This window comes from Molothrus aeneus, chromosome 1 (genome assembly GCF_037042795.1).
Source record: "Molothrus aeneus isolate 106 chromosome 1, BPBGC_Maene_1.0, whole genome shotgun sequence".
Classification (NCBI taxonomy): domain Eukaryota; kingdom Metazoa; phylum Chordata; class Aves; order Passeriformes; family Icteridae; genus Molothrus; species Molothrus aeneus.
This window is the reverse complement of record NC_089646.1, coordinates 88,637,916-88,662,574: the sequence shown is the minus strand read 5'-3', so window position 1 is coordinate 88,662,574 and position 24,659 is coordinate 88,637,916. Positions and strand designations below refer to the sequence as shown.

Sequence of the window (24,659 nt, the reverse complement as noted above, 5' to 3'; positions counted from 1 at the left end):
GTGACCAGTTGGATCCACGTGTGTGGGTCACGACTCTTGGGCAGAGTAGTAGTAGAAGTAAGTAGTAGTTAGAAGTAAGTTAGAAGTAAGTATGATGTAGTCTAGTATGTATCTCTTTAATATAGTATAGTATAATAAAGTAACTAATTAGCCCTCTGAATCCATGGAGTCAGATGCATCATTCTTCCCTGCATTGGGGGATCTTCATAAAAACTATACTGGAGAGTGCCTGATTTGGGGCCTCCAGTGTTCCCAGGACTGGCAATGACACAGAATTTTTAAAAAGCTGGGTTGGTTGTTGGTTTTTTTTTTTTTTTTTTAATAACATAAAGTACTTTACACAGTTGTGTTGCACACCGTGCACTGGAACAGGTTGTCAGGCTGTGGAGTTTTCCTCACTGAAGATATAAAAAACCATCTGGACACAGTCGTGTGCCAGGCAGGTTGGACCAGATGACCCGCTGTGATGCCTTCCAACCTGACCCACCCTGTGATTCTGTTTTTTCTGGATCTGGACGTATGGGATGCAATGTTTATTATCTTTTACTTATTTGGTTTGGCGTGAGGGGTGGGGTACGTTTCAGGCAGCTTATTCAGAGCCGTGTCCCACAGCTGGACTGCTGTGTCTATGGAGCTCTGTTGCTGCTCCAAAGGCTTAACTAAAGAACATCCACTAAAGAACATCCACTATGTTCTTTAGTAATACACTAAAGAACATCCCGAGGAAGGACACGGATGCATTCCCGCTCCTCCCTTCCCGGCGCGCTCCCGGCAGCGTCACGGCGCGCGCCGGCCCCGCCCTTGCGCGCCGGGGGAAGATGGCGGCGGCCGGGGCGGGCGCGGGGCGGAAGCAGGTGCGGCAGGAGGAGCTGCGGCGCCTCATGAGGGAGAAGCAGCGCCAGAACGCCGGCAAGAAGCGCATCGACTCGCCCTTCGCCAAATATCCTCGGCACCCTAGAGCTCGGCTGGGAGGAGGGATGGGTGGCGGGAGGGGGTCCGCGCGCCGCACGGTGCTTCCCTTAACGCGGCCGGCACGTACAACAGCCTGGGGCACCTGAGCTGCTCCCTGTGCAACGCGCCCGTCAAGAGCGAGCTGCTGTGGCAGACCCACGTCCTGGGCAAGCAGCACCGGGAGGTGAGCGGCGCTGCGGAGGGTCTCGGCCGGGCTTCGCTGTTGGGGAGCGCCGGGACAGCGCTTGGGAAGGGGAGGCGCTGGGGAGAGGCCGCGGCGCCGGAACGGGGCCTGGGGTTCGCTGCTCCGGGCTCCGTGCGGCAGCGGGAGCGGCGGGGAGCCCGCCGGGATGAGGGTGGGAACCAGCCTGGCTGTTCCGTCTGACTTCTGTTCTCTTAAAGCCCAGGCAGGGGTAGAAAAGGCAGCCCCTAGAAAGGGGGTCCCGTGTCTTTCAGGGGTCCGCTCCTCCGGTGAAGCAGTCCCCACCGTAGCGACAGCTTTTGGCTGTCACTTGTCTGCTGCTCGGACTTGGACCCGACCCCCCTCCGCCTCCCCGGGCTTGCTCGGGGATCTGTGAGCTGTCAAGTGACAGCTTATGCTGGGTTAAAAAAATACACGTTTTTTCTCTTTGTAATTCAGTAGTAAAGATAAAGAAGTTGTAAAGCAAGTCAGGGAGTTTGTAACTTGGATGCGACCCTTTTTTTTTTTTTTTATCCTTTTAAGTTCTGCTGCTACTTCTTAGCAAAAACTGAAAGACTGTGTTTAATTTTACAAGTACTCAGGAAAAGACCAAAGGAACAGAGGGGGTGCATTGCCTGCATTCAGACTAGATGACTGTGGCAAAGCAGAGTGATGTCTTTCATGATGTTAAAATGCCATGTTTTAATTTTAAAACACTTAGTATTCCAGGACCTTAGAATAAATCCAGCCTTCCTGCTCTTCTCTCCAGTACCTTACTGTTGTCAGTGTCACTGCTCTATCATTTCTTATTGGCACAGCCTCCCTTGTGTGAGTGTCAGTTCCTCTTCCTCCATGTCACATCATTCCAGAGGCTGACAGAAACACTGGTCTTTGTTTTGGTAGCTGTGGTGTCTATTTCAGTGATACTGTTCTAGAAAGGTATCAGCTCACTTTGATGACTGTTGTAAAAGCTCTGTATTTTAAGCTGCAATCCAGAAGTTACTGCTAGTAATGTGCCCTGAATTTTTATTTCTTGACAGAGAGTTGCAGAATTAAAAGGCACAAAGCAGGCGGCCACTGGCTCAGCTGCTGGCACATCCTCTCATCCTGTCAAGAGAAAAACAGTTGAGACAGAAAATACAGACCTAAAGAGAGTAAAAGGTAATGAGAGAGAAATGCTTGCCAGAATCCGTCCATTTTACATCTTGAATGTTTTTGGTTTGTTTTGTTCCTGTGGAAGTGAGTATGAATACACCAGACTGTTCAGTTAATGTCAGCCCATTGCTGCTGAAAAGGGGAAAAGTTTGCTTTTTATTCTTCTGGGTTATTGGGTTAAATTAGGTCATGGAACTGTGGGCTTGGCCCAAATAGATCGAGAAGCAGTGTAAATTAAGCAGTAGGAGCACTTGCCTAGAAGTGGTGTTACTCCTTTTCAGTGGAATCGAGTCACTGGGTTTCCTCAAACCATGCACCAAAGTTCTTGCTAAAGGAAAGACAGTTAATTTTTTCCCTTGGTGCTACCAGACATGTAATATATATGTTAAATATGTATGGCATTTGGGGACTTGGTGCTGTCACAGAAGCCTTAGGGATGTTTCCTTTAAAAGCATGGATTTTAAGAAGTTCTCTTGGCTGTTGTACAGGTACAGACGAAAAGCCACACACGTCTTCGTCAGGGTAAGTAGATCTTGTTATTACCTAGGAATTTTTTCTAACTACCAGTGGCTGCATTCTCATCCAGCTCTTCCTTGTCTCTGCTTTCTGTACAAGGGCAAAGGTTCAGAGAGTCAGCAGATCCCTGCTTCTGCCTGTTCTCTAGCAGAGTTGTATAGTCCTGAACATGGCAGCATCTTCCTGGGTGGAGATAATTATATCAACTCTTAGGACTCTCTGAGAAAACAGGAATTATTTTACTGTCACTGACAGACTTTAAAGGACTGACATGTGGTTCTACTACACAGCTTGAACATAACCAGACTGTAGTATGTACTCTAATAATGCTGACGTCCTAAAGAAGAGGTGTCAGTCTGAAATTAAGAGAAATTTTCAGTGTATAATTAAATGATATTTATTAACAAAAACTACTATCAAGTGACAGATCTTCATTAGGATGGTTTTTGTCACCTAAAATTCATGTTGGTGCATATGCTGCAGTTGAACTTATACAAATATAGGGCTGTATTTGACTTCAAGGGGTTGGGTTAAGCATCTCAACTGCCCCTAAAAATTTCTGATGGTATTCAGACATCTTTGTAGGGTGGGCAGATGTCAGGTGACACTTGTGGGTCTCCTCTGCACTTCACAGGATAAATTACTATCTTGCATAAGTACCACTTGCTGTTTCCTTGAAGGAATTTAAGTTTGTGTGCAAAATTAACACTTCAGAGGTTTGTCCATTTTCGAACTTGTTGGTATAATTAGTTTAAAATATATTGTGGAAAAATGTTTGGCTTGCTGGCTGCAGCTACTCCAGCAAATCTGTGTTTTCTCATTGCTGAGCCTGTGTGGCTGTTGTGAATTCCACTCCTGGACAGCACTAGGTACCCAAAATAAGTAGCAAATTACTTAATAGGTAGAAAAAGAATTACTTTAACCACCATTCCAATTTGTTACGGGTTATTTTTATTAATGTGAATATGCAAATGGAAAAATGGGTCTAAAATATGTTTTTAGAATTAACCTGGGCGTTTCTGGGGAACTTTAAATGAGAGCCCCAGGCGTGTGCTGCCTTCAGAGAGTGGCTGTGTTGGCAGCTGTGCAGTTCAGGGCATTGCTCAGGATCTCACAGCCTGCATTGCTCACAGAGGGACTGGGCTGCTGGTGCTGGACTGGAGTCACTGCTGTGAGGTTTCTAACAGTTGTGTTGTGGGCTCTTTACCAGGCTGCCAGCAGATTTTTTTGATGAAGCAGAGCAAGACAGTGCCAGTGTACAGCTTTCCAAGGGCCCAGGTCCCAGTTTATTGTCAGGGAATTACGATGACGATGATGAAGAAGAAGAGGAACAAGAACAATCAAGCAAATCTTCTGTTGTGCGTAAAACTGAAATTCCACCTCCAACTCAAGAAGTCATAGCTAATTCTCTGCCTGCAGGTAATGCTGACTGAAATAGTAATTAGTAATTCTTAGTAATTAATAGTAATTCTCCGTAAGGAGAAGCTGTGATGTAACTGATGATGAAATGTTTATATTTTATTTTTCTAATTATTGCCATTAGGTGATGGTGAGGGTGTGTAATACTGGAAGTAGAGATAAACTAGCAAAGAATCTCCTGTTATTGTGTGGTTCTTGCTTATTGATTTTATGTTCTAGTTGTTTGAGGCTGCCAAGGGAAGTAACATCTGTCTGTTCTTCCCTTGATTCAGTAAGGTACTAACTGAAATTCCTGTGTAGTTGGAATTTTAGAAAATGCCTGAACAGCTGTTCTTTTTGTCATAGTTTTCTGTCTTTTCCTATAGACTTTTTTGATACCAAAATTCCAGCTGCTCCTATAGTTTCCCATTCTGGATCCATACAGAAAGCAGAGATACACGAGAAGGTAATTGAAAGGTAAGCAGTCGAATCAAATATTGATAGTCTTAGCAATTGTAAACAAACATTTGTCTTCCAGGAAATAGAGACTGTGATCCCTTAGAACTTATTGTTATGTTGCATTCAGAATAGTTTGTATATATGTGAGCCTCAGGCATTATTTCAGACAGGTATCTTGCACCCTAGGGACAGAAGAAGAGATGGAGCAATGTCATACAGAGTCTGTTTGACATCTCTTTGCAAATTTTAACACAGGTTACTGTGGGAGCTTTGTGTCAACCACTGCTTTCCACTGTTTAAAGGAAACTGCTTGTTGTGTGGTAATGGTTCAGCTCACTTGAGCACTCCTTTAGACTGTGCTTTAGTCTTTCAGAAGTAGAATCTGCTGTTACAACGCTTGGGTGTTCAGCACACTGGAAAGAACAGTTTAAGAAGCATAAGCTACAGCTCTTGTTTTAACAGTGAGATTTAAACCTTTCTGTGCAGTTCCTTCAAAGCAAGGAAGGATCAAGCTGAAAGAGGAGGTTTTGATAGTTGTAGATAAAACTAAGGGCTTAAAAATCTTGCTGTGTTTCTGCATACTTACACAAAGGATTATGAATTTAGTTTTTGACTATTTTTAACTCTGCAATAAAGCAGATTGTAAAGTGTTAACTTGGGCTAATAGTAATCAAATATTTCAGGAAAGAAAACACTGCTGAAGCTTTGCCAGAAGGTTTCTTTGATGATCCTGAAGTGGATGCAAAAGTAAGTGATCTCCTTGTTTTATGCTACTGGATTTATTTCTGCTGGTTGTAATGATTTGCTGAGTAGTAAGGATGCTTTTCCAGGTAATCAGTCATACTGGAATATAAGAAGATGACTGAACTATTTAGACTAGAATAGACTATTTCAGTTGGAAGTGACCTATAATAATCATCTAGTCCAACTGCCTGAAAACTTCAGGGCTGAACAGAAGCTAAAACTCGTTCTTAAGGGCTCTGTCCAAATCCCTTTTAAGCACTGACAGGCTTGGGGCATTGGCCACCTCTCCAGGAAGGCTGTTCCAGTGTTTGCCCACCCTCTGGGTAAAGAAATGCTTCTTCCTACTTCCCAGTCTGAACCTCCCCTGGTGCAGCTTTACACATTCATTCTGTGTGAATGAGAAAACATGAAAAGGGATGGAGGTGGGCAGGAAGAGCTTGTTAAAGCCATCTCTTGCAAAGTATTTTTGATTATGGTTCCTCTGTGACTCTTAAAGAAATGACATTTGTTGGTTGGAATACTGAACTGACATTTGGATAATCTACCTTTATTTCTGTGAGTCATCCCAGGAAAAGCAGTTCACTTAATTTGTACACTCAGTTTTGCTTTGGAATTGGGGATATAATAGTTCTTGAATGTCCTTTGTAAGATCCTGCTGAAAAGTGTTGAGTCACTGTGTGACTGATGGGGTGCATCCGGTTGGAGTGAAAGCAGCTCCATTATGGCACACGCTGTCATCTCCAGTGCTGGTTACACCACAAGAGTCAACCTGGTCTTCAGCCCTCTCGTCTTTTACCACTTGGGGGTTTTATGATGCTCAGAAAAGAAAAGAAAAGTGGGTATTCACCTTCAAATTCTCAAAATTTCTCAAAAAACCCCCCACAACTAAAAATCTTGAAATCCAAAAACATCATACTTCAGCTTGCATGGTGCCAAATGATGACCAAAATAAAACACTGGTATTTGAAATACAAACCTTTTTTTGTTTCTTTTTGTCAAATTTGCCACAGATTTGATGGCTTTCTTGCTTTCTTTATGGAAATACAGTGCTGTAGGCCTAAGTATTTTTTTTTTTTGAGTATTATTTTCTTGTTCACACAGTGGAAGGCTGCTGGTGTATTTAAATGGCATTGTGAGGCTAAGCCATGACATCTAATTTGGAGACCTTCCAAATAATGCTCCTTCATCTTCATTTAGTCCCACTGGCCCAGCTAACAAGCTTATGTGTTTTATTTACTCTGGCAAGACTCTTTTGGCACTTCTCATGCCCAGGTGTTGCCATATGTGAATAGTTTTGAATAATGATATTTTGAATATTGAAATATGTAGCTGAAAAAGCCATCCTTTGGCTGTTTTTTTGTGGGGTTTTTTTGTGTTTTGTGTCTCATTGAAGTAGTAAATTTTTCAAATACTTAGTTTCATCATAAGTAGGGAATGCAGGAATGCCTAGCAGGAAAGGAAAATCTGCTTTTTTCTGTGAGGACACTGGTTAATGACCTTTGTTCTGGTTATTGCCTTCACTGATAAATTTACAAGTGATTACTTGTTCCATTGAATTGCTTGAAGAGGCTCTTCCTTTTAATGAGCCCTTTCTGAGTGTAACTAATACTCAGAGGGAGGAAAATGTTTGTGACATCACTTATGTTGAGGTGGCTGCAGTAGTTCTGTGTTGGAATCAGACACAAAATAATTATTTGAAAATGAACTGGGCGTTTGAAAGGGAGATTGTGGGTGTGAAAAATGCTTGTTATTTGCATCAGGTACTTGTAGAGCATATAAATTCTGGGTTAGATAAATATTTCAAGAAAAAATAATAACTTTAGTGTTTAAATTTATTGTAAGAAATACAAATAATTATGAATTACAAAAGACAACCACAATGCATAATAACACAGTACATACACATATGATAGAAATAATAACAGAACAAAAAAATGAAATGATGACTATTACTTCCCAGTATGAGTTTGCTTGGAAGCTTCTAATTTATTCTATAAACTTAATTCATACTACTTGATTTTGTATAATCACTCAGGAACAAAACACACCAAACTGTTGTCTTTACTAAGGTGATGACTGACATGTCACCAAAAGAGCAGAATGAATAAAGGGAAAATAAAACTAATGCAAAAAGATGGTGTCATGACTTATGATGTTCAAACTGCTTAGTTCTCCTAGCTATATAATTTCTACCCAGTCCTGAGTCAGACATAATCTGTCCTCTAAAATACATTATATGCCACATCTTCCAGTCTTGAATTGTGTAAGTTTCAATTACACAAGTAGACTACCTTGTTTATTTATTTGCATTAAAAGCACAATCTGGCTTTGATTACCTTGGCTGTAGATCTTAAACACATTCTTACCACGACTACTCTTTCAGACTTCATGTCTTGGTACTAAATGCCATCTACCGCAGAATAAAAAGCTTTGCATGTCATTGAAATTGGTTTGTAGCTGTACATTTTCTTCTGTTAGCCAACAAAATTAGACTAGATTTGAAACACAGTCAGGCTATTTAACACCAGCAGATTAGTGACTGAAAGGTTTGATATTTTATGTTATGCCAAAGGCAAACAATTCACTGCTTTTTGGCTTGAAATGGCTACTGTATGCAATTGTACAGGCAGCTTACAGAAGAATTTAATAGTTATCACCTGACACAGTGAAATGGCAGACCATCAAACTCACTTCTGTTACTCCAGACATTCCACACCAGCCACTTTTAGTCAATAATTATTCTTTAAAGCTGCAGTCATGGATGTTGTTTAATCCAGGAGTAGAGTCAGGTTTTTCTTCCGAAACCGCTGTGCAGCTGCACTCTCTCACTCATATCCGTTACTTAAACTGAAATACATCAACCAGACTTCTCTAATAACACAGCATAATTTTTCATATTTCTCCTGGTTTTTTTTTACAGTGTCCCAAAGAGTCATTAGACTTAAATTGTTAATTTATAAATTTTCATGTTCTTTAGGTGAGAAAAGTTGATGCTCCAAAGGATCAGATGGACAAAGAATGGGATGAATTTCAAAAGGCAATGCGACAGGTCAACACAGTAAGTAATGGAATCTATATTTATTGATTCTAAATACTATACACAATAAGGAAAACAACAGTTTCATGCAGCTCTGCAGAATGGCTGACATCTGCATTTGTCAGCTGGTTGTTTCAATGCAGTGTGTGGTTAAATGTACTTTATAAATGAGCAAAGGGTTCTTTGTATTTTCCACTTAAATGAAATTAAGATGAAAACTTTTAATCAAGATCCAGTCATATGTATCTAGTTACATTTGTTACACTGTATTTTATTTAAATACTATTTAGCTAGCATATACCTCAGATCAGTGTCTTGTATCCAAACAGGACACAACTGTGGGCTCTTCTTTAGCTCTATATTCATACTTCAACTTTTAAAAACACTACCCATTTGTCTGTCTTTTTAAAAAAGTATCTATAAAGTGTAGGTAACCGGGATTTTGTGTTTAATTTAAATGCACTGGAAAGGAACTCCAAAATCTGGGAAGGTGACAAAAGAGTTTTGAGACACGTAAATTAGCCAGTTTTTCTGTACTTCAATTTTTTACTCTTTACCATTGCATGGAAAGTCTTCCTGCCGCAGGTGTTGATCTGCCCTTGTGTACAATTTAAAGATTACCTGTATTCTCAGTCTTCCCCTAGAGTATTTGTTATCCTTTTAATTATTTTAATTGTAAATAGTTACTCATATGTCAACTGCTGAGAAAGGTGGTGCAGAAAAATGTTTCATTGCTCATTTTAAAGCAGTCAGCACTATAAACAGAGCAAATGTTCATACAAAAGCGGTGGTGGATACATTTTGCTAGCATAAGCCATTCAGATAATTCTTCAGCTTAGGAGGAATCTTCTCAGTTATGCGTGGACCATTGATTGCATAGCATCTCCCAGACATTCAGATTTGAGAAAGTATATGCTGAAAAAAATAACAGGTTAGAAACACTTCGGGATCCAGTGGGAATATTTAAACAGTATGTTCAATAAGTGGTGTGTATTTAAGTCCCAAGCACTGGGATAGAGCTCTTGTTTCAGCCTCAGACTGGGTATGTGTCTTTTGCTTATGCTCAGTTTCAAATCATAGAGTATTAAAAATTTCTAAAGATTAACCCCAAAGCAGTCAAAATTCTTTTGATTTTAAGAAAAAGCATTTCCATGTCAAATTAAACCAGACCATTTTTTTTCTGTATTTGCCCTTATAAAAATGGGAATATACATAGAGGAGATTGACACTAACTTCAGGTGGAGGGGAGCAGGGGAGGACACAGACATTGTAAAGGAGTGGAAGTGGAATTCAGGATGAAGGTGAATTTTCTCAGTGCTTTTCTGGTTTAGATTTCAGAAGCAATAGTGGCAGAAGATGATGAGGAGGGACGACTAGATCGCCAGATTGGAGAAATTGATGAGCAGATGTAAGTAGATCAATTTTTCCTCAAATTCTCTGTTCTCTAGCAGTAATGGATTGCTCTTTGACTAGAGTGATAAAAACGCTTCTAATCTGCAATACTACCTTTCATTAATCATCTGAATATTTGAAGGACAGACTCCCTCAAATTGCAGAATGATACCTAATAAAGACACGGATTTTGACACAAAGTTTTGTAACTTTCTCCAAAGAGAGAATGCACTGGAATCACTGAAGGTACACAAGGCAAATTCTTGGAACAAACTGTCCCTCTTCCCCTGTCAGGTGGCTTAATGTCTTAATTTGTATTTCCCTGGGAGTTTTGATTACTGTAGAATATATGTGAACATTTTAAAGGATCATTTCCTGTACTGAAAATGTCCTGTGCTGTGGCAAACCCTCTTTAATTCTAGTAGAAGTTTAAGGTTTTGTGGAGTGATGCACTTCATTACATGAAGCAGTTTGTGTGATTTTGTTTTGCTGAAATGGGGAGTGTGGTGGTTGGATGGGCATTGGTTTAAACTCAAGCAACCTGAAATACAGCTCAGTGGAACAGTTTGTTACCATTTTCCTGTAGCTCAACACACTGATATCAACAATGATAATGGCAACGGTAGCAACTCAGAAAGAAAGACACTAGAAATTTCACTTCAACCCTCTGGGCAGATTTACATGCTGCACATAATCAGTGTATGGTAACAACAGCATTGGGTTCAAACTGAACATTGCTGTTACAGGAATGCCTTTTAAGAATGTTAGTGTAATTCTAAAGAGGGCTTGAGCTAAACTTGCCTCTCTTTAAGGATTTATTTTTCTCACTAACTAAGGCTGCTGTAAGTACATAGAACCAAATTCAGAAATTTGTAGAGTACTTCAAGTTTTAATTGTAATTATTTTTCCCCAAAATAAAAGTTCCAAACACATTTTTAAAGACTTTTTGTAACATTTGACTTCTGAGTGTATTCAAATGCAGGCTATTTCAAATTAAGTTGAAAATGAAATAAATTCCTTGGCCTTCAAATCTTGAGCTATGTAAGAATCATATTGGTAATATGCCAGGGGAGACAGGATCCAGAAGTAACCCCTCCATGTTGACCCTTCCGAGCAAATAAGAATGAAAGGGGCAAAGGAGAATTTAAATCAGGCTGGTACTACTTGACATTAAAAAAAAAAAATCCTATTTGAAGTGGCTAGAATGGTTATAAAACACAATTCAAGGACAGAACTTTTTAAGTGAATAGTAACCTGAAACTTTTGGATTGTGTTTACTTAAAGTGTTCTGTTACAGCAGAGAGGAAGCAGATAAAGAATCTGAACACTTTGTGCTGCTTTTTTTATTTTCAGAGATGCCACCACTAGGTTATCAAAATTGATAATTGATGTCACACCTTTCTCTCTTGAGAACCATAAATGTAGCAAAGAATGGTGTTCCTTCTTGTGTGGAAGTGGATATTGGTTCTGTGCTTTTTGAAACATGGTTTGTGACTGTATTGCAGTTGTTAAGTACTTAGATTAGGTCTCACTGCTAGAGAATTGACCAAGCCTCTCCTCAGTCTGTTTTCACTTGAAGAATACTGAGAGGGTGCACTAGCATCTTGAAAGATTATTTCTTTTTCACTGTGGGGAAGCGGTAAAGCTTCTTTATCCAAAGTTGTAGAAGCAAAATCCAGCCCTGGAGGTGATGGCATTAATGTGGAAAGGCCCCAGATGTTAACAGGTGTTCCACTTTCCAACAGTGAATGCTACCGCCGCGTCGAGCTTTTGCGGAACCGCCAGGACGAGATAAAGGAGAAGTTAAAGGAAGCCATGAGATTAAAAGCAGCACAAGAGAAAGAGGAGGAGGATGTTGGGAGTGAAGATGAAGAAGAACTGCAGGATTTGCTGTCACAAGACTGGAGGGTGAAAGGGGCTTTGTTGTAGCATTTTTGCAATGTGGTTGACACTCTTTTTATCTGTGGTCTTGCTTCCATTGTTAGAAGGGAGATTCTTTTGTTAAATATTTATTTAAAGAGGATCATAAGCTAAAGAGCAAAGCTTATTAAAAAAATTTTTGTAGATCTGCAGTAGTGTATTACTTGTTGTAAAAACTGTATATTGCAAATGTTTTACAGTACTGGATGCACCTTTCCTATTAAAACGACTGGTTTCCTACCAGAAGTATTTTAGTGGGATTAATAAATCTGTAAAGAATCTCTAGGCTTTTGGAAGCATTAGCTCAGTTTGGTAATTTTGAGACTTGGCTTATTGTCTATAGAAGTACATAGACAACAAATTTTTCCCAGACTGAGGGTTTAGGGAAAGGGAAATACTATGCATTTATGTTTTCTTAAAATTTGTAGGTGCCCTTCTGTCCTTTGCCCCAGCTCCCAATAAAATATGTACATTTTTTTTAGGGTCTGTTACAGTTTCTCTGTGTATATAAGGACTAAGCTCAGAAAGGCTGAGCTACAGCTTCTTCACAGTGTATAGCCTTAATGTGCCATAGCACTGCTGGATATTTTTCTTTATGGTCTCCTGTTTTGCTTAGTGCAGCCATCATGTAGCATATCTCACACTTCTTGAACCAGAGGGATGAGAAGGCAGTGGTTACATATCTGCATCACTTAATGAAAGGGTGACAAAATGCCTGAGAGGAAGGTACTGCACTGGAAACTGAGGAGGTAAAATAATAATTCCAAATACTGGAAATTTTCTTAAAATACTATTTTAGGCACAGAAAGCATTTAAAATTGATTCTGTTCTGATAAACACAGATTAGGTAAAATCAAGAACCAACAAACTTGACAAGACTGGGACATGGAAAGCAGAACTACCTTTGGTAAGTGTTTTTTTTTTAACTTTTGTAAATCTTCAAATACTTCAAATTTACTGAGGACTTTTTGAAAATAAGAGGGATGTATGGCTTGATTGATATCAAAAAGTGAAGTTGTTAAGAACAGGTTAACCTTTTTTTAAAATACTCTAGATTTAAAACTAGTGAGATTTTAAAGGGAGAAAACAAGCTTTGCTCTTATGAAAGCATTCCAGTTCCTTGCTTCAGAGATTATTATCAACCAAGCAATAAAGATTAGAACAAAACTTAGATGTTAGATTTGCCTGTTTTGGGGGAAATATCTGATATGGCAGAAGCCCTATCCTTATAATGAGATGCTTTTTTATCACTCCCAATTTTTGTGATCCTTAGGTTCAGCTCTTCCTATTTATAAAGCTGTCAAAATTCAGGCAATGGTCCCTAGTGGTTTATTGCATCCACACTTTCCTGCTCACACGTGCTGTCTTACAGCTGTTAGTAAGAGGAAGTGTAAGTAGCTGTTGCTGCTGAAATGTTTGATGTGACACTGAAGTCTTACATGAATTAGGACTGTCACTGAGATAGCAACATTCAGAGATTATTGAAATACAGAATAAGTGTTCAGAGAATACTGAAATAAATAATGAATGTTTGGACAAGTTGGAGAAAACTCCGATGGACCAAAACTGAAATAAAATGTCTTTGTATACATGAAACATTGGAACATCAATGTCTAAGATGCCTGTCATGCTGCACTGAAAGATCTCTCGATCCATTTATCCCTGTAAAGAGAACTTCCAGCTGAGGGGGTGGTGCAGTATTAACAGGACAGTCTTTTTCAAAACAAACCAAAGCACAGTCCCTCAATTTCCCTCTGAGAAAAGCTAAGCTAAGTTCCTGAACTGTTTATCTTTGCTTTTCACTGACACTACTCAGCAAAGCACACAAGCTTGTTAACACTTAAACTTCAGAACCATTCTGCATTTTCAGAGAAACAGATGTAATGAATGTCAGGTTACACTGAACATCATGGACATGCATGTTTTGACAGTATAAAAATGCTAATCTCTGAGTCTGTAAATTGCACTTCCTTTTTGTACATTTTCCCCTAATTTTACTTTCATCTTGCACAGAAATCTGCAAATCATGGTTTCAGCTGTGGATGAGTAGGAAATTAACTGAACATTAAAACAGTTCATCTGTTTTAGTCTAGTTGCCTTCATCTTCAGAGGTATCTTGGGGTAAGAAGCTAAAGGCAGTGAGTTTAGTTACAGTGCAGGATCTTGAACATTCAAATCCAAACCAGTGCGCCCCATTGTTATTAGGAGAAGATGGCAGGAATAAACACCAGATCACTCATCATTCTATTTGTTCTCCTTGCATAACTTGCTGAAAGGGAACCATGGACCAGCCGGGGGGCATGTGCATTGCTGGGGAAGTCACAGCATCCATCTCTCTTGGTTGTGTTTTGTTTAGGAGTTGGTGCTCTTTTCCTTGGAGGAATCTCACAGATCTCCAAACAGTTTTATTCAAGTTTTTTACACCTTACTGCATACAACAGTACCTTTCTTCAGCATTTGAAACAAAGCTTTTAGAGAGCTTTGTGAAGATAATGGGAGTGTCTTTGCCCCTTGTGACCACTGCCGTGCATGTGCTGTCATGTCAAGAGGGCAAGGAATCATCCTGCTTTTTAGCAATGAAAGTAGCATGGCTATAAGAGAGAAGTATCCTAACCTCATTTAGTAGTCAGGCTAATTTATTAAGGGAAATAATCTCCTGTATCTTAGAAAAACATAGGGATAATTAATTTGTAATCTTAAATATGTGTTCAGTTTTAGAAAACAATTTTATGTACTTCTGATGAGCTATTCAGATAGCTTATTAACCAGAGGAAATAATTGTTTTTAAAAATGTGTACTTAATTTCTTTCTCACTTCTTAACTTCCTTAAATTCTGTTTCTTAACAATAAAGATGAAAGTAATCCTAATAACTAGCTATGTCAATAACCACTGTTAAAAATGAAATTTTAATTGGAATTAGGAAGACTATTTTAATTTTCTGATCTTCAGGACTTGCAGAAAACTGAAATATCAGAGTTAGGGAGGAAGACATTTGTAATCCTTATTTACTCATATAATATGGAAACTAGTCCAAACTTAGGAATTGTGGAATTTCATGCCACCAAAAAGTAGTTGAGATTCCCAGCTCAGTGGTTTTGGAGCTGGTAAGTGACTTCCAGGGGCAGAATGTGTGTGTCTGCAGGTTTGAAATGGAGTTTCAGGGAGCAGCTCACCATTGCTACAGCTGCTGCTGGTAGTGAGCTCTCCTCTGGCAAGGCAGGCAGTCCCCAGTGGTAATTGCTGTGCTAACTTCCCTCCTGCCTTGAAGAAATAAGCTGCTGCTGGCATGGCTTAAATGTGGAACAAGGTCTGTATTTGCTACAGAGGAGCCCAAAAGTGACCATACCAAACCAACTAACCCAAATAACAGCAAACCCGTGTTCTCATTTGCTAACATGATTGTTTTTCCTCCACTACAGCATTTAATTTTAAAATTTGCTTCAAATTGCAAATACTGATTGAAAAGAACATTGGCGTCACTTTGGCCAGGCCCCCTGCCAATAAATTCAATTTGAAGAGAGACAAATTTTGCTTATTACATTCCACTATAATTATTCTCTGCATTTTATCATCTTAAATACACTGAGCTAGAAATGAGAAAAGCCATATTACTAAAATATTTTCAGCACTTAAAAATACTTCTTTTCTTATAATCCATAAAGGTTGCTCTAGAAAATCAGACATTCAGCCTGCATGAATCATGTAGTAGGTGTCATTAGAAACCACAGTGTGAGTATGTAATGGTTCAGAAATTCCCTTTTGTTAGGTACCATCAAATGACTTTGACTCTTTAATTTCAGTTACTGTCCTAAGACACATGCCAGTCTGTAGGGGGACAGGACACATGCTCTGATGCAGAAACTGATTTAATCAACATTGCTGCATTCCTTCCTGGAACCAAGGAATTAAGTACACTTCAGTGCCAAGAAGGGCAGTGTGTACTTACACCCCTAGAAAGTGTGGCTCGGGCCAAGAGACGGAAATTTCAGGTGTGAAGCAGTTTTTCAGTGTCTGCCTTCATTTGATCTTCTGTTCATCAGTTCATTAGAATTATCCTGGCCCGACAGCTGGGAAAACAAATGCGAGCAGTTCCTTTGTGTAGACATCTAAACCAGGTCTTTCTTCCAAAAATACTGAAGAGGCACTAATGCCTTTCACCATTGGTGGCTGCAGAAGTTGCAGGGGATAGAAGAGATCTCTGTTCAAATCCCTCCTTTGGATGCTGTCCTTTAAACACACACACTTTGTGTCACCCAGTTGAGCAGCCTGACAATGACAGTGTTCCCTGAAGAAGCTGTGCCACTGTTGAGCCCCTGAAGCAAAACCACAGTGAGCACTGTGACTTTTAGATAATCATGACACTCACTCCAGAAGGGTAAGGTCCTGTCCCAAGAATACAAACAGTGCTGAAATACAGCTGGTGCTAAGGCTGTGGAAGAAATTGGATTTTCAGACTGTCTTGTGAAACCTGACAAACAGCACCTTGCCTGTGCAGCCCTCTGAGGCTGAGGCACTTCCCAGGTGCCTCTGTTCATGGCACCACTGAGACTCTGCTGCTTCCTAGGAGCTTGACTGGCCCAAATGTGAACCTTGGGGCCCACAGATGCCCTCTGGCTATGCCTGAGAACAGAAACCACTCTGTATTAACAGAAGACTAACTTTGTTTATTTTCCTTCTGGTTTCAGCTAGCATTCATGCTGTCAGTGTTTTTTCACTTGAGAAACACAACAGAGCTGCTTGAATTCATTTGAGATGTTTCCAGGAACCTAATTCCAATTTGATGATGCAAAAGCTGCGGAATTTGTGCTGTCTTTCATCTGGAAACTCACATTTGTGTGGGCAGTGACCTTTTCACAGCGAATACATGCTTCTTCTTATCTACCTTTGGGCATGAGTGGTTTACTTTTCTATTTCTACTTTTCTTACTATTATTCATTACCCTTTTTCTTCCCTTTTTTCTTTACCATCTTGTCTTTTGTTTGTCTGTTCTGTATATTAAAGATATTTGGAGCTTTTCCTTGCCATTCAGAAATATTTTCCAACTAAACTAATGAAATTAAAACAAGCTTAGATTTTATCACATTTCTGCCTGTATTTTTGCAAAAACCCTCTCAGAATACTTCCTTCTTAGTATATATGTTTTTATTTTACCTCTCCTCATTCCTCACACAAACATGCCCCTGCACTAGTGCCCATGCACTTGTTTAACTCTTTCACTTCTGCAAGCCACATGTGAATTATTGATGTGAAAGATACTACACACCCCACAGCTGCTGCTGCCCTTTGCCTGGCAGCTTTACTGGGAGAGCAAAGCTTTGACCTACTTAGTGTTGAGCTGCAATAAAATACATTTTTTTTTCATTTACAGCAGTGAGGCTAGCCATAGAAATAGCTTTTGCTGTTGAAAAAATGAAGACTTATGGAGGTCTCTGCTGTGAAAGCAGCTTCAGCTCTCCTTTAAAGAATGAGAAGGTTAATACTTTTCAAGTAATAAAAATGTATTTTAAGTAATAATAACAGAACTTTATCAAATTAGTATTACAGCCTATAGTTTTTCTAAGTGTTGGAATAGCTAATTGTCAATATTGGGTAAGGCCTCCTGGGTGCTAGGGTGCAGTGAGCTGTTCTGTAAGGGTGCCCCTTGGCACCCTTCATCATCAGGGGTTGTTGTGTGGCTGCATCTGTATTGAGGAAGCTGTTGATTTCTGAGGGTCTCCCAGTCTGCATGCGTGTCCTGGTCGTGCCCTGACTCCAGGCACTGGAGAGCTCTCTGTACCCTGGAGACCACGGAGGATAATCGTTGTATAAGCTCAGAGGGGCAGGGAGGGGAAGCAGGACCCCAAGCTCAATCCCTGGAGGCAGGCAGAGACCTTTAAGAGAGTAGGGAAATGGAGGTTGTACAGTCCTGTGTCATTAAGGATGCTGCCAGAAAAGCTGCTTTCTCATGAGGCCTGAGCAGTACCTGTGACAGCACTGCCAGTGCCCCAAGAGCAGAGGTGGCCAGAGCACAGCCAGGGGTGCTGTAAGGCAGCAGCAGCTTGGGGCCAGCCCCTTCCTTTTGCTTGTGTGTGAAGAGAGAACTCAGGGCTGTGACTGCAGTGCTTCAGCAGATCCAAAGGAGGGTTTGAACAGCTGGAGCAGAGTGTCAGGGCAGCAGGAGACAGCTCCTGGGCCTGCTCAGCTCTCCGTTCCCCATCCTACTGCACATTGCTGGGCTCCTCCCAGGGCTGGGCTGGCTCCTGGCAGGGTGGAAGGTGCAGACTGGAAGCCTCTGGGCAGTGCTGCTGGGAATGTATTACGAAGGGCCTCAGTAATACAGTACTCAGCATCCAAGTTCATTCTTTTGTTCCTGTTTTCCTTTCCCCAGTATCTGATCTATAGCTCAGTCTGGGAAAAGACCAGAGATACAAATCAGTGGCTGCTTGTAACATGAAGCCAAATTTGTCTTTTCCATGCAGTGTGAGAAGTTCTCAATGAGCAGCTTTGTTAAAAACCAAATCAAGTTTTGTAGAAATACTGCTGACTCTACTAATTTCACAATCTGGCTCCCTCTAGTCCTGAAGAGACTCATCATGCCTGACAATGGCTAACATCCTTACTAAGGTTGCCAGTCTTGCACAGATGTTACACTGTTTCCCAATGAGCACTGGGACCTTAAGCGTGATGATATGAAACCTTTAATCATTAATTGAAAACAAGCAATTTGTCTGTGATCTTAGTTTGACAATCCATAAAATAGTGCTTCTTCAATGACAAGTTAGCAACTCGGTTACAAAGAACAAAGTTTAAACAACACAACAGTTGTATGCACAAAGCTACCACGTCTTTTTTTTTTTGTTTGCTTTTTAATCAGGAAAAAAATTTATTTATAAAAACGTCTCATTTAACTTACTGTCGAGTCTCTAGCTGAATAATACAGTGGTTTAGAACACTAACGGCCCATGCTTTTATACAGATTAGCCAAAGCATGAACATCAATGAAAATCAACCCCCGAAAATAACTTGTCTCTGCTTTATGTTATGAGCCACAACAGTGTTAAAACTGGAACAGTAATGAAAGCAACACAAGAGTTAGGAAGCACAGTTGCTTAAAGAGTAAAGGAAGTGTTTTCTTTTGATGTCTCAGAATAATAAGAAAATTAGAAATGGCAGAAACTCCTCTGTAGATTAGTCCATAGAAAGCATTGTCTCATGGGGCTTTGGAAAAGTCCTGTCTGGTGGCTAATGCACTAGGGCATGATGAGATACATTACAGAGCCCCCAGGCCAGTAACTTCTGAAGACAGCCTAAAATGTAGGAACAAAAACGAAGAAAAGAAAAGGAAAAAAAAAGGCAAAAAAAAGAAAAAAAATCTTCTCACTATTAAAAAAATACCACTTGAGTACAACCAGCATAGAACAGCATTTCAGTGCAGGCAAGTTTTCTCACACAGAGGTTGGTGGATTTTTTTTTCCTTAAATGTCAATTATTGAAACAGTTACAATAATCCAGAACAATTTTACAGCAGTTTTCTAGAACTTTTAAATAGCTGTGGTACCTTGACATTATTCCCAATTTTTCCTTCATTATATGCAACCAGAAAAAAAAAAAAGAAAAAAAAAAAAAGGAAGCCACAAACAAACAAAAAACCCACAAAACAACAACAAAAAAAAACCCCAACAAAACCAACCAAAAACCCCATTTGGATAAGTGCAAATTGTAACAATGGCAGTTCTACAAATGGTTACAATGACAAAACTTAGTGCAAAGGTGCTAAGGTGAAGAAAAGCCCACAGAATACAGAAATGACACAAAATACTGAGAGAGTACTTAGCCCTATACAATAACACACTTTGAAATACCATGTTTTAAAAAGTATTGCATTTGCATTGTGTTTTTAGTTTATATTAAAATGCACTGAATACAGTTCAATTGTTAAAGCTTTGTGTCCAAGGAGTGCAGAGTGGATGAACATGGCAGGCTAATGGGATTCTGGTTTTGGAAGTGGTGAGGAAAACAATATTGCATTACTGAGTTATGCAACAGAAATTAAAAAAAAGGTGGATGGACAAACATAAAATGCAGTTAAGAACTAGTTCCAACAGCTGGCAACCAGCCACTCCATTCCTCAGTTCTCTTGGCTTTGGCTGCCATTACCCGTCTCGTTTTAGTTAATCTGAGCATCCTGAAGTGCTTGGTAAAGGGATGGGATCTGTCCAGGCAGTAGCCTTTGAATGACCTATAAAATGCTACATGTTTTTCATGATTACCATACAACCTGACTGCATGATTAGTGGGGAGTTAAACAGGGATGTATTTTGTAGAGAAATCTAATGAAAATTGGTCATTTTGGCTGAATAAAACATACATGAGAGGAAATACGAGATAGTGACGGCATCTGGCTTGTACTTGCTCTGAAGTACTTAGAGGAATAAGAACTGTGTCGGTGTATGTAGAACATACACAGTGCAAAAGGAGGAGCCTCCTCTCTCTCTCTCTCTCTCTCCCTCCCTCCCTCCCTAAAGCAGAGTTCTTAAAATTACGTTTTTCCAAAGTGGAGAAAAATGGTTGCACCCTTTAAAAGAATCATGTGGAAAGGCACAGGTACCTGGTATTTTTTCCTTACTGTTTTACAGTCATTTTAATTTAGCAGTTTTTCTCAGACCAGAAAGCTTCATTTGTTGTATGCACAAGTACCTGAAGTTGGTACCTCCTAACCACCATCTCCTGCTTGTAGGTGGATTTTGGGATGGGGAATGGGGGTCTCCAGGCCTTTTGGGAGCAGCAGAATGACTGAGGGGGCCAGCAGCACTTCACAGGGCATTGCAGGGGCACTGAAAAGTGCTGGATTTGCACGTGCTAGCAATGGAAAAAATGCATCAGAGATGCCAGTTTGCCATGAGGAATTGTTCTGCAGTCGGAGGGATCCCTGCACATGGATCTAAGTGTATTTTTATGCTGGGCAGCATTGCCGGAGCAGGACGGCTGTCACCGTTTTGCCTCATTTACTTTTTTTCCCTTCTCTTCACTGTATCTCCCTTGCTGGGCTGGGGGCAGCCCTGCCTTGCCGGGGGGCTGCCGAGGGCCAGCCCTGGGACGGTGTCCGGGGAGAAGGAGCCCGGGCTGGCACCTGCTGGCTGTTGGAACTAGTTGGAAGGTGGTGCCTGGTGTTAGGTGTTATGGAGAGCGGAAGACGACTTGAGTCGGCAACAGTTAACACTAGCAATCGAACAGAAAATAAAAGATGCCGTATTGTTTCCTTGATAACTAGGATCTACCACAGACTCTTGGCAGAGCTGGCAAAGCTTGCATTGTGTCTCATCCCTTCAATATGGAGCAAACTTCTGGCGGTCAGATTTCTTAACCCCGCTCGTCGAAGGAATTTTGGCAGTGTAAGCGGACAAACTCCCCGTGGCCCCCGCGGCGGCCGCGGCATTTAGTGCCAGGAGTGGGACAGTTTTCATGCCAAGCAGACTGGAGACAGGAACGGCATAGTGGGTGGTTGGCAGAGTTGGTAGGGGAGGGGGGGTACTGACGGAGGCGGCGGAGGCGGCCGCCAGCACGGCCATGGAGGTGGGGGTGGAGGTAGGGGTGGCAGACTGAGAGAGGTTCATGTTGAGGTCAACAGGGGTCGTGACGGAAGCGGTCTGGGTGCTGACTTTAGCCATCTCTAAGCTGCAAACGAAGAGAGGAAGAGGAACAAACAGGTTGGGAGGGTTCAGCCAGGGCGGTGGGGCCGGGAGAAGGAGGAGGAGGAAGAGGAGGAGGAGGAGGAGGAGGAAGGGAAGGAGGGAGGGAAGGACAGCAACCACGAAAGGGCAGGATCCAGGATTAGATCAGTGGACGAGGGAGACAGACGAGTGGGAGGGAGAAGGGGGAGAGAGAGAAAAAAAGGGAAAATGAGGGTCAAAGGAGGAATATGTTATGTGTTAAAGAAGAGAAATAACAAAAGGGTTTTCCATGATTTGATGGGGAAAACATTACTGAGACTAAAGTTCTTTCAGAACAGAAAAAAAAGAAACATGAAGAGGGTATGGGGGTGTTGCTAGTTCATTTTACATATGAAGAAAAGAAATCTAAAGAATGCAGGTAATGGCAAAAAGATGGAAAAAATGAAACTTAAAAGAAAACTTAAAATAACTATGAAGTTTACTCCCCAGCACTGGTATGGTGAATTTTGCTTTTCAAAATTAGGGTATTTTTGAAAGGGGGACGCGGGGGGTTTTGGTAATTTTTTTTCAATTTGTCAGTTTTGCGACACAAATAGTACACTTAATCATTTTGCTAGGATGAGAGGAGACTGAGCAACAATTTGCTGCTTCCATTTAAGGCGTAAAGTTTTGGTTGTTTTGGTTTTTTGTTTCTTAAGTGAGTTAGTTTTTCATTTCATTTCATTCACTGTGAGGTCAATGTGCATTTTTCATATAAAACAAACCAGATTAGCCAGTGTGTTCACTTCACTTTATACTGTCCCCAGACTTATTTTTTTAATATCACAACAAAATATTTATGCAATCTAATTATAAGTAAATTAGTAAAAAGGAACACTGAAGAACACCCCAGCTTGCACAGCAGTGGTATCTCTTCTGAGCCTGCACAGTGGTTACAGTGAACATGACAAAGATTTCCAGCTGACACACAAGGTACCACATGGATACAACAGACACATCCTCAGACAGACCCCACCGGCACCAGGAACTTCCAGACTGACCTGACCTCCGAGCCCTGGGCAGTGATGGGCTCTTGGGAGGGTGTAGAAACCAAACCACCTTCACTTTAATCTAACTCCACCCATCAGCAGGCAAGGTGAGTTTGGCCCACATACTTCTGCTTTTCTGTACATTTTCAGACATTAAAATACAATCATTCCAAGGACACACTGTTGTCTTTGTATGCCAAAATGTTTGCCTAGATAAATCCTCCCTTTGCCCATTTGCTTGTTGCAGCTTGTGCACTGGCTTTTGGGTTGGCAAATGACACAAATACTAATTTCAGGATGCTTTTTGCAGGTGACCAGCTGGGAGCTATGGCAGCCTAGCATAGAAATAGGACTATGGGTTAGAAAATCTTTGCTAGCTGTGGTTGCATGTGTATTCCTAGTCAGTTTGGGCTTTTTGGCAATTACTAACTTCTCAGGCTCCTGGGCTTTCTCCTAAGGTGAGCTGAGGAGCTGTAGCAGCTCCTTGCTTCCAGAGTGAAGTGCCAGCAAGCTGCTGGCTGGCTATGCAGAGGACTTGGTGCTTTCTTCCCACACCCCATCAGGCTCAGGAAGGCTTCCCAGCACAGGGTTTGTGCTGGTCCCTGTTGGGAACTGGGTAAGCAGGCTCAGAGAGCAGCTGTAGCCAGGCTGCAGGCTGGGAAGGAAACATGGTCACCCCACACAGGGCTTGGAAAAGCCTCTCATTCCCTCACCTTAGACACAGTTTTGAGAGTAACAGCCCTGTGACCATTCATTGCCAGAGAAAGGCAATGACCAGCATGCTGCCTGCCTCATGCAAGGATGCAAGGATCTACCAGGATACACAGGCAATGGGGCCACTGGGCTAGAGCTTCCCAAAGCACTGCTGCTGATGGCAAGTCTGAAGGACACCTGAAGTGGGTCTGGCGAGGGAGAGGAGTGTGGAGGAGACAGGGAGATATTTGAGCACTGAGCTCCTCTCTCCTCCACAAAGAAAAGAGGGCTCTTGGAGCATAAACACCTCATCAGCTTTTGTTGGGAGGCTGGAAGGAGCACATCTTCTGTGAGGAGCTGGGAGGGAAGGAGGGAGAGCGCATGAAATTCAGACTCCTTTGAGGGAGGTGAAGATTTGATTTCCTTACCCCGAAGTCTTTATCTGTCCCCATGGATGAGAAACTCAGCTTTTCTAAGCAGAGACAGAAGTGCACCCTTGTGCTGCTCACCATCTACTCACACTGAGGGGCTTATGTCAAGACCACTGAATCAGAGACTGCAATTCCACTGTACATCCTCCACTTGGGGGTGTAGGAGCTACATGTGATACCTCAGTATGTTTTGAAAAACTCAGTTTATACAGCTGGATTTTTTAGTATTACTCAGTATTATTCTGGGATGGAGGTCCACAGAAAGGTACTGCAGGACTGTTTTTCAGTGACTCCAAATTTGTCTACTGTGCATTTAAAAAAAACAAAAAAAATCCTTACTGATATGGAGAGGGGTGTTTGAGCCTAAGCTTTTTCCTGCACCAGCAGGGAGAACAGATCCCACAGGCCAAAATGCTGGTGTTGGTAGCAGCCATTCCAACTCCCTGTCTCTGGTTTACTCTCATAGGTATGACTGTAGCAGTAATTTGCCCTCTTTCCCATTTATTACTGGTGGCAACACATAAGGTGGGAGCTCATCAGGTTAGCTATCATCTGTTCCATAGCAGCGGCCATTTCCCAAACCAACTGTGGATGCAACAACGTTGCATGTGAATGGGAGTGAGGCAGCCTTCATACAGAATTTCACAGTGACAATTTTACACTGTCCCTTTGCAAGCCTGCACCTTCTGAATATATACACTGAAGGCCATATCCTGCATTACCTGAAACTGGTGAAGAGAAGAGAGCAGGTGTGGCTTTGGCAGTCCTGTTGGGTCTGTGAATGAACTTCTCTTAAAAAAATACCTTCAGGAAACTGCCCTTCAACAAGGAGAAAATGCTGCTGGCTAAATTCATTTATAATCCAAAGTCAGATATTACACAGAAAAACTAAACTGCAGTTCAATCTTAATAAAAGCAAGAAGATGGAATTGGGTAATGAAAACCTTGTTACTACAGTGGAGACCAGTTAAAGAGACAGAAGGCTTTACAGAAAAAAAGACATTTCAACTGCAAACAAGCTAAGACACACTCTATTCGTACAGAGGCCAGCGCTCGGGTAAGCAATACAGAATCAAACCAATACTTTATAAGATTTAAATCTC

The 24,659-nt window shown here is 41.2% G+C and overlaps 2 protein-coding genes across 15 annotated transcripts in view; one reads left to right on the top strand and one right to left on the bottom strand.

Annotated features, from left to right (window-relative positions):
- Positions 1–813: 813 nt before the first annotated feature.
- Positions 814–12,234, top strand: ZNF830 (zinc finger protein 830). The gene is made up of 10 exons (XM_066560418.1): positions 814–940; positions 1,036–1,135; positions 2,173–2,293; positions 2,776–2,809; positions 4,014–4,222; positions 4,588–4,678; positions 5,344–5,407; positions 8,382–8,462; positions 9,773–9,849; positions 11,579–12,234. Exons 1-10 carry the CDS (start codon positions 819–821, stop codon positions 11,760–11,762), a joined length of 1,083 nt encoding a protein of 360 aa, XP_066416515.1. The 5' UTR covers positions 814–818; the 3' UTR covers positions 11,763–12,234.
- Positions 7,219–24,659, bottom strand: part of LOC136563103 (poly(rC)-binding protein 3-like) — a 500,444-nt gene continuing 483,003 nt past the window's right edge. For 9 of the 14 annotated variants that reach the window (XM_066560312.1, XM_066560287.1, XM_066560296.1 and 6 more), the window contains one exon: positions 19,371–21,408. In XM_066560312.1, coding sequence (XP_066416409.1) covers positions 21,060–21,408 — 349 coding nt within the window. In that variant the 3' untranslated portion in view covers positions 19,371–21,059. Of the gene's footprint in view, positions 9,357–18,415; positions 19,041–19,370; positions 21,409–24,659 lie in introns of those variants that run through there. The other 5 variants (XM_066560398.1, XM_066560405.1, XM_066560373.1 and 2 more) reach the window with 2 other exon arrangements.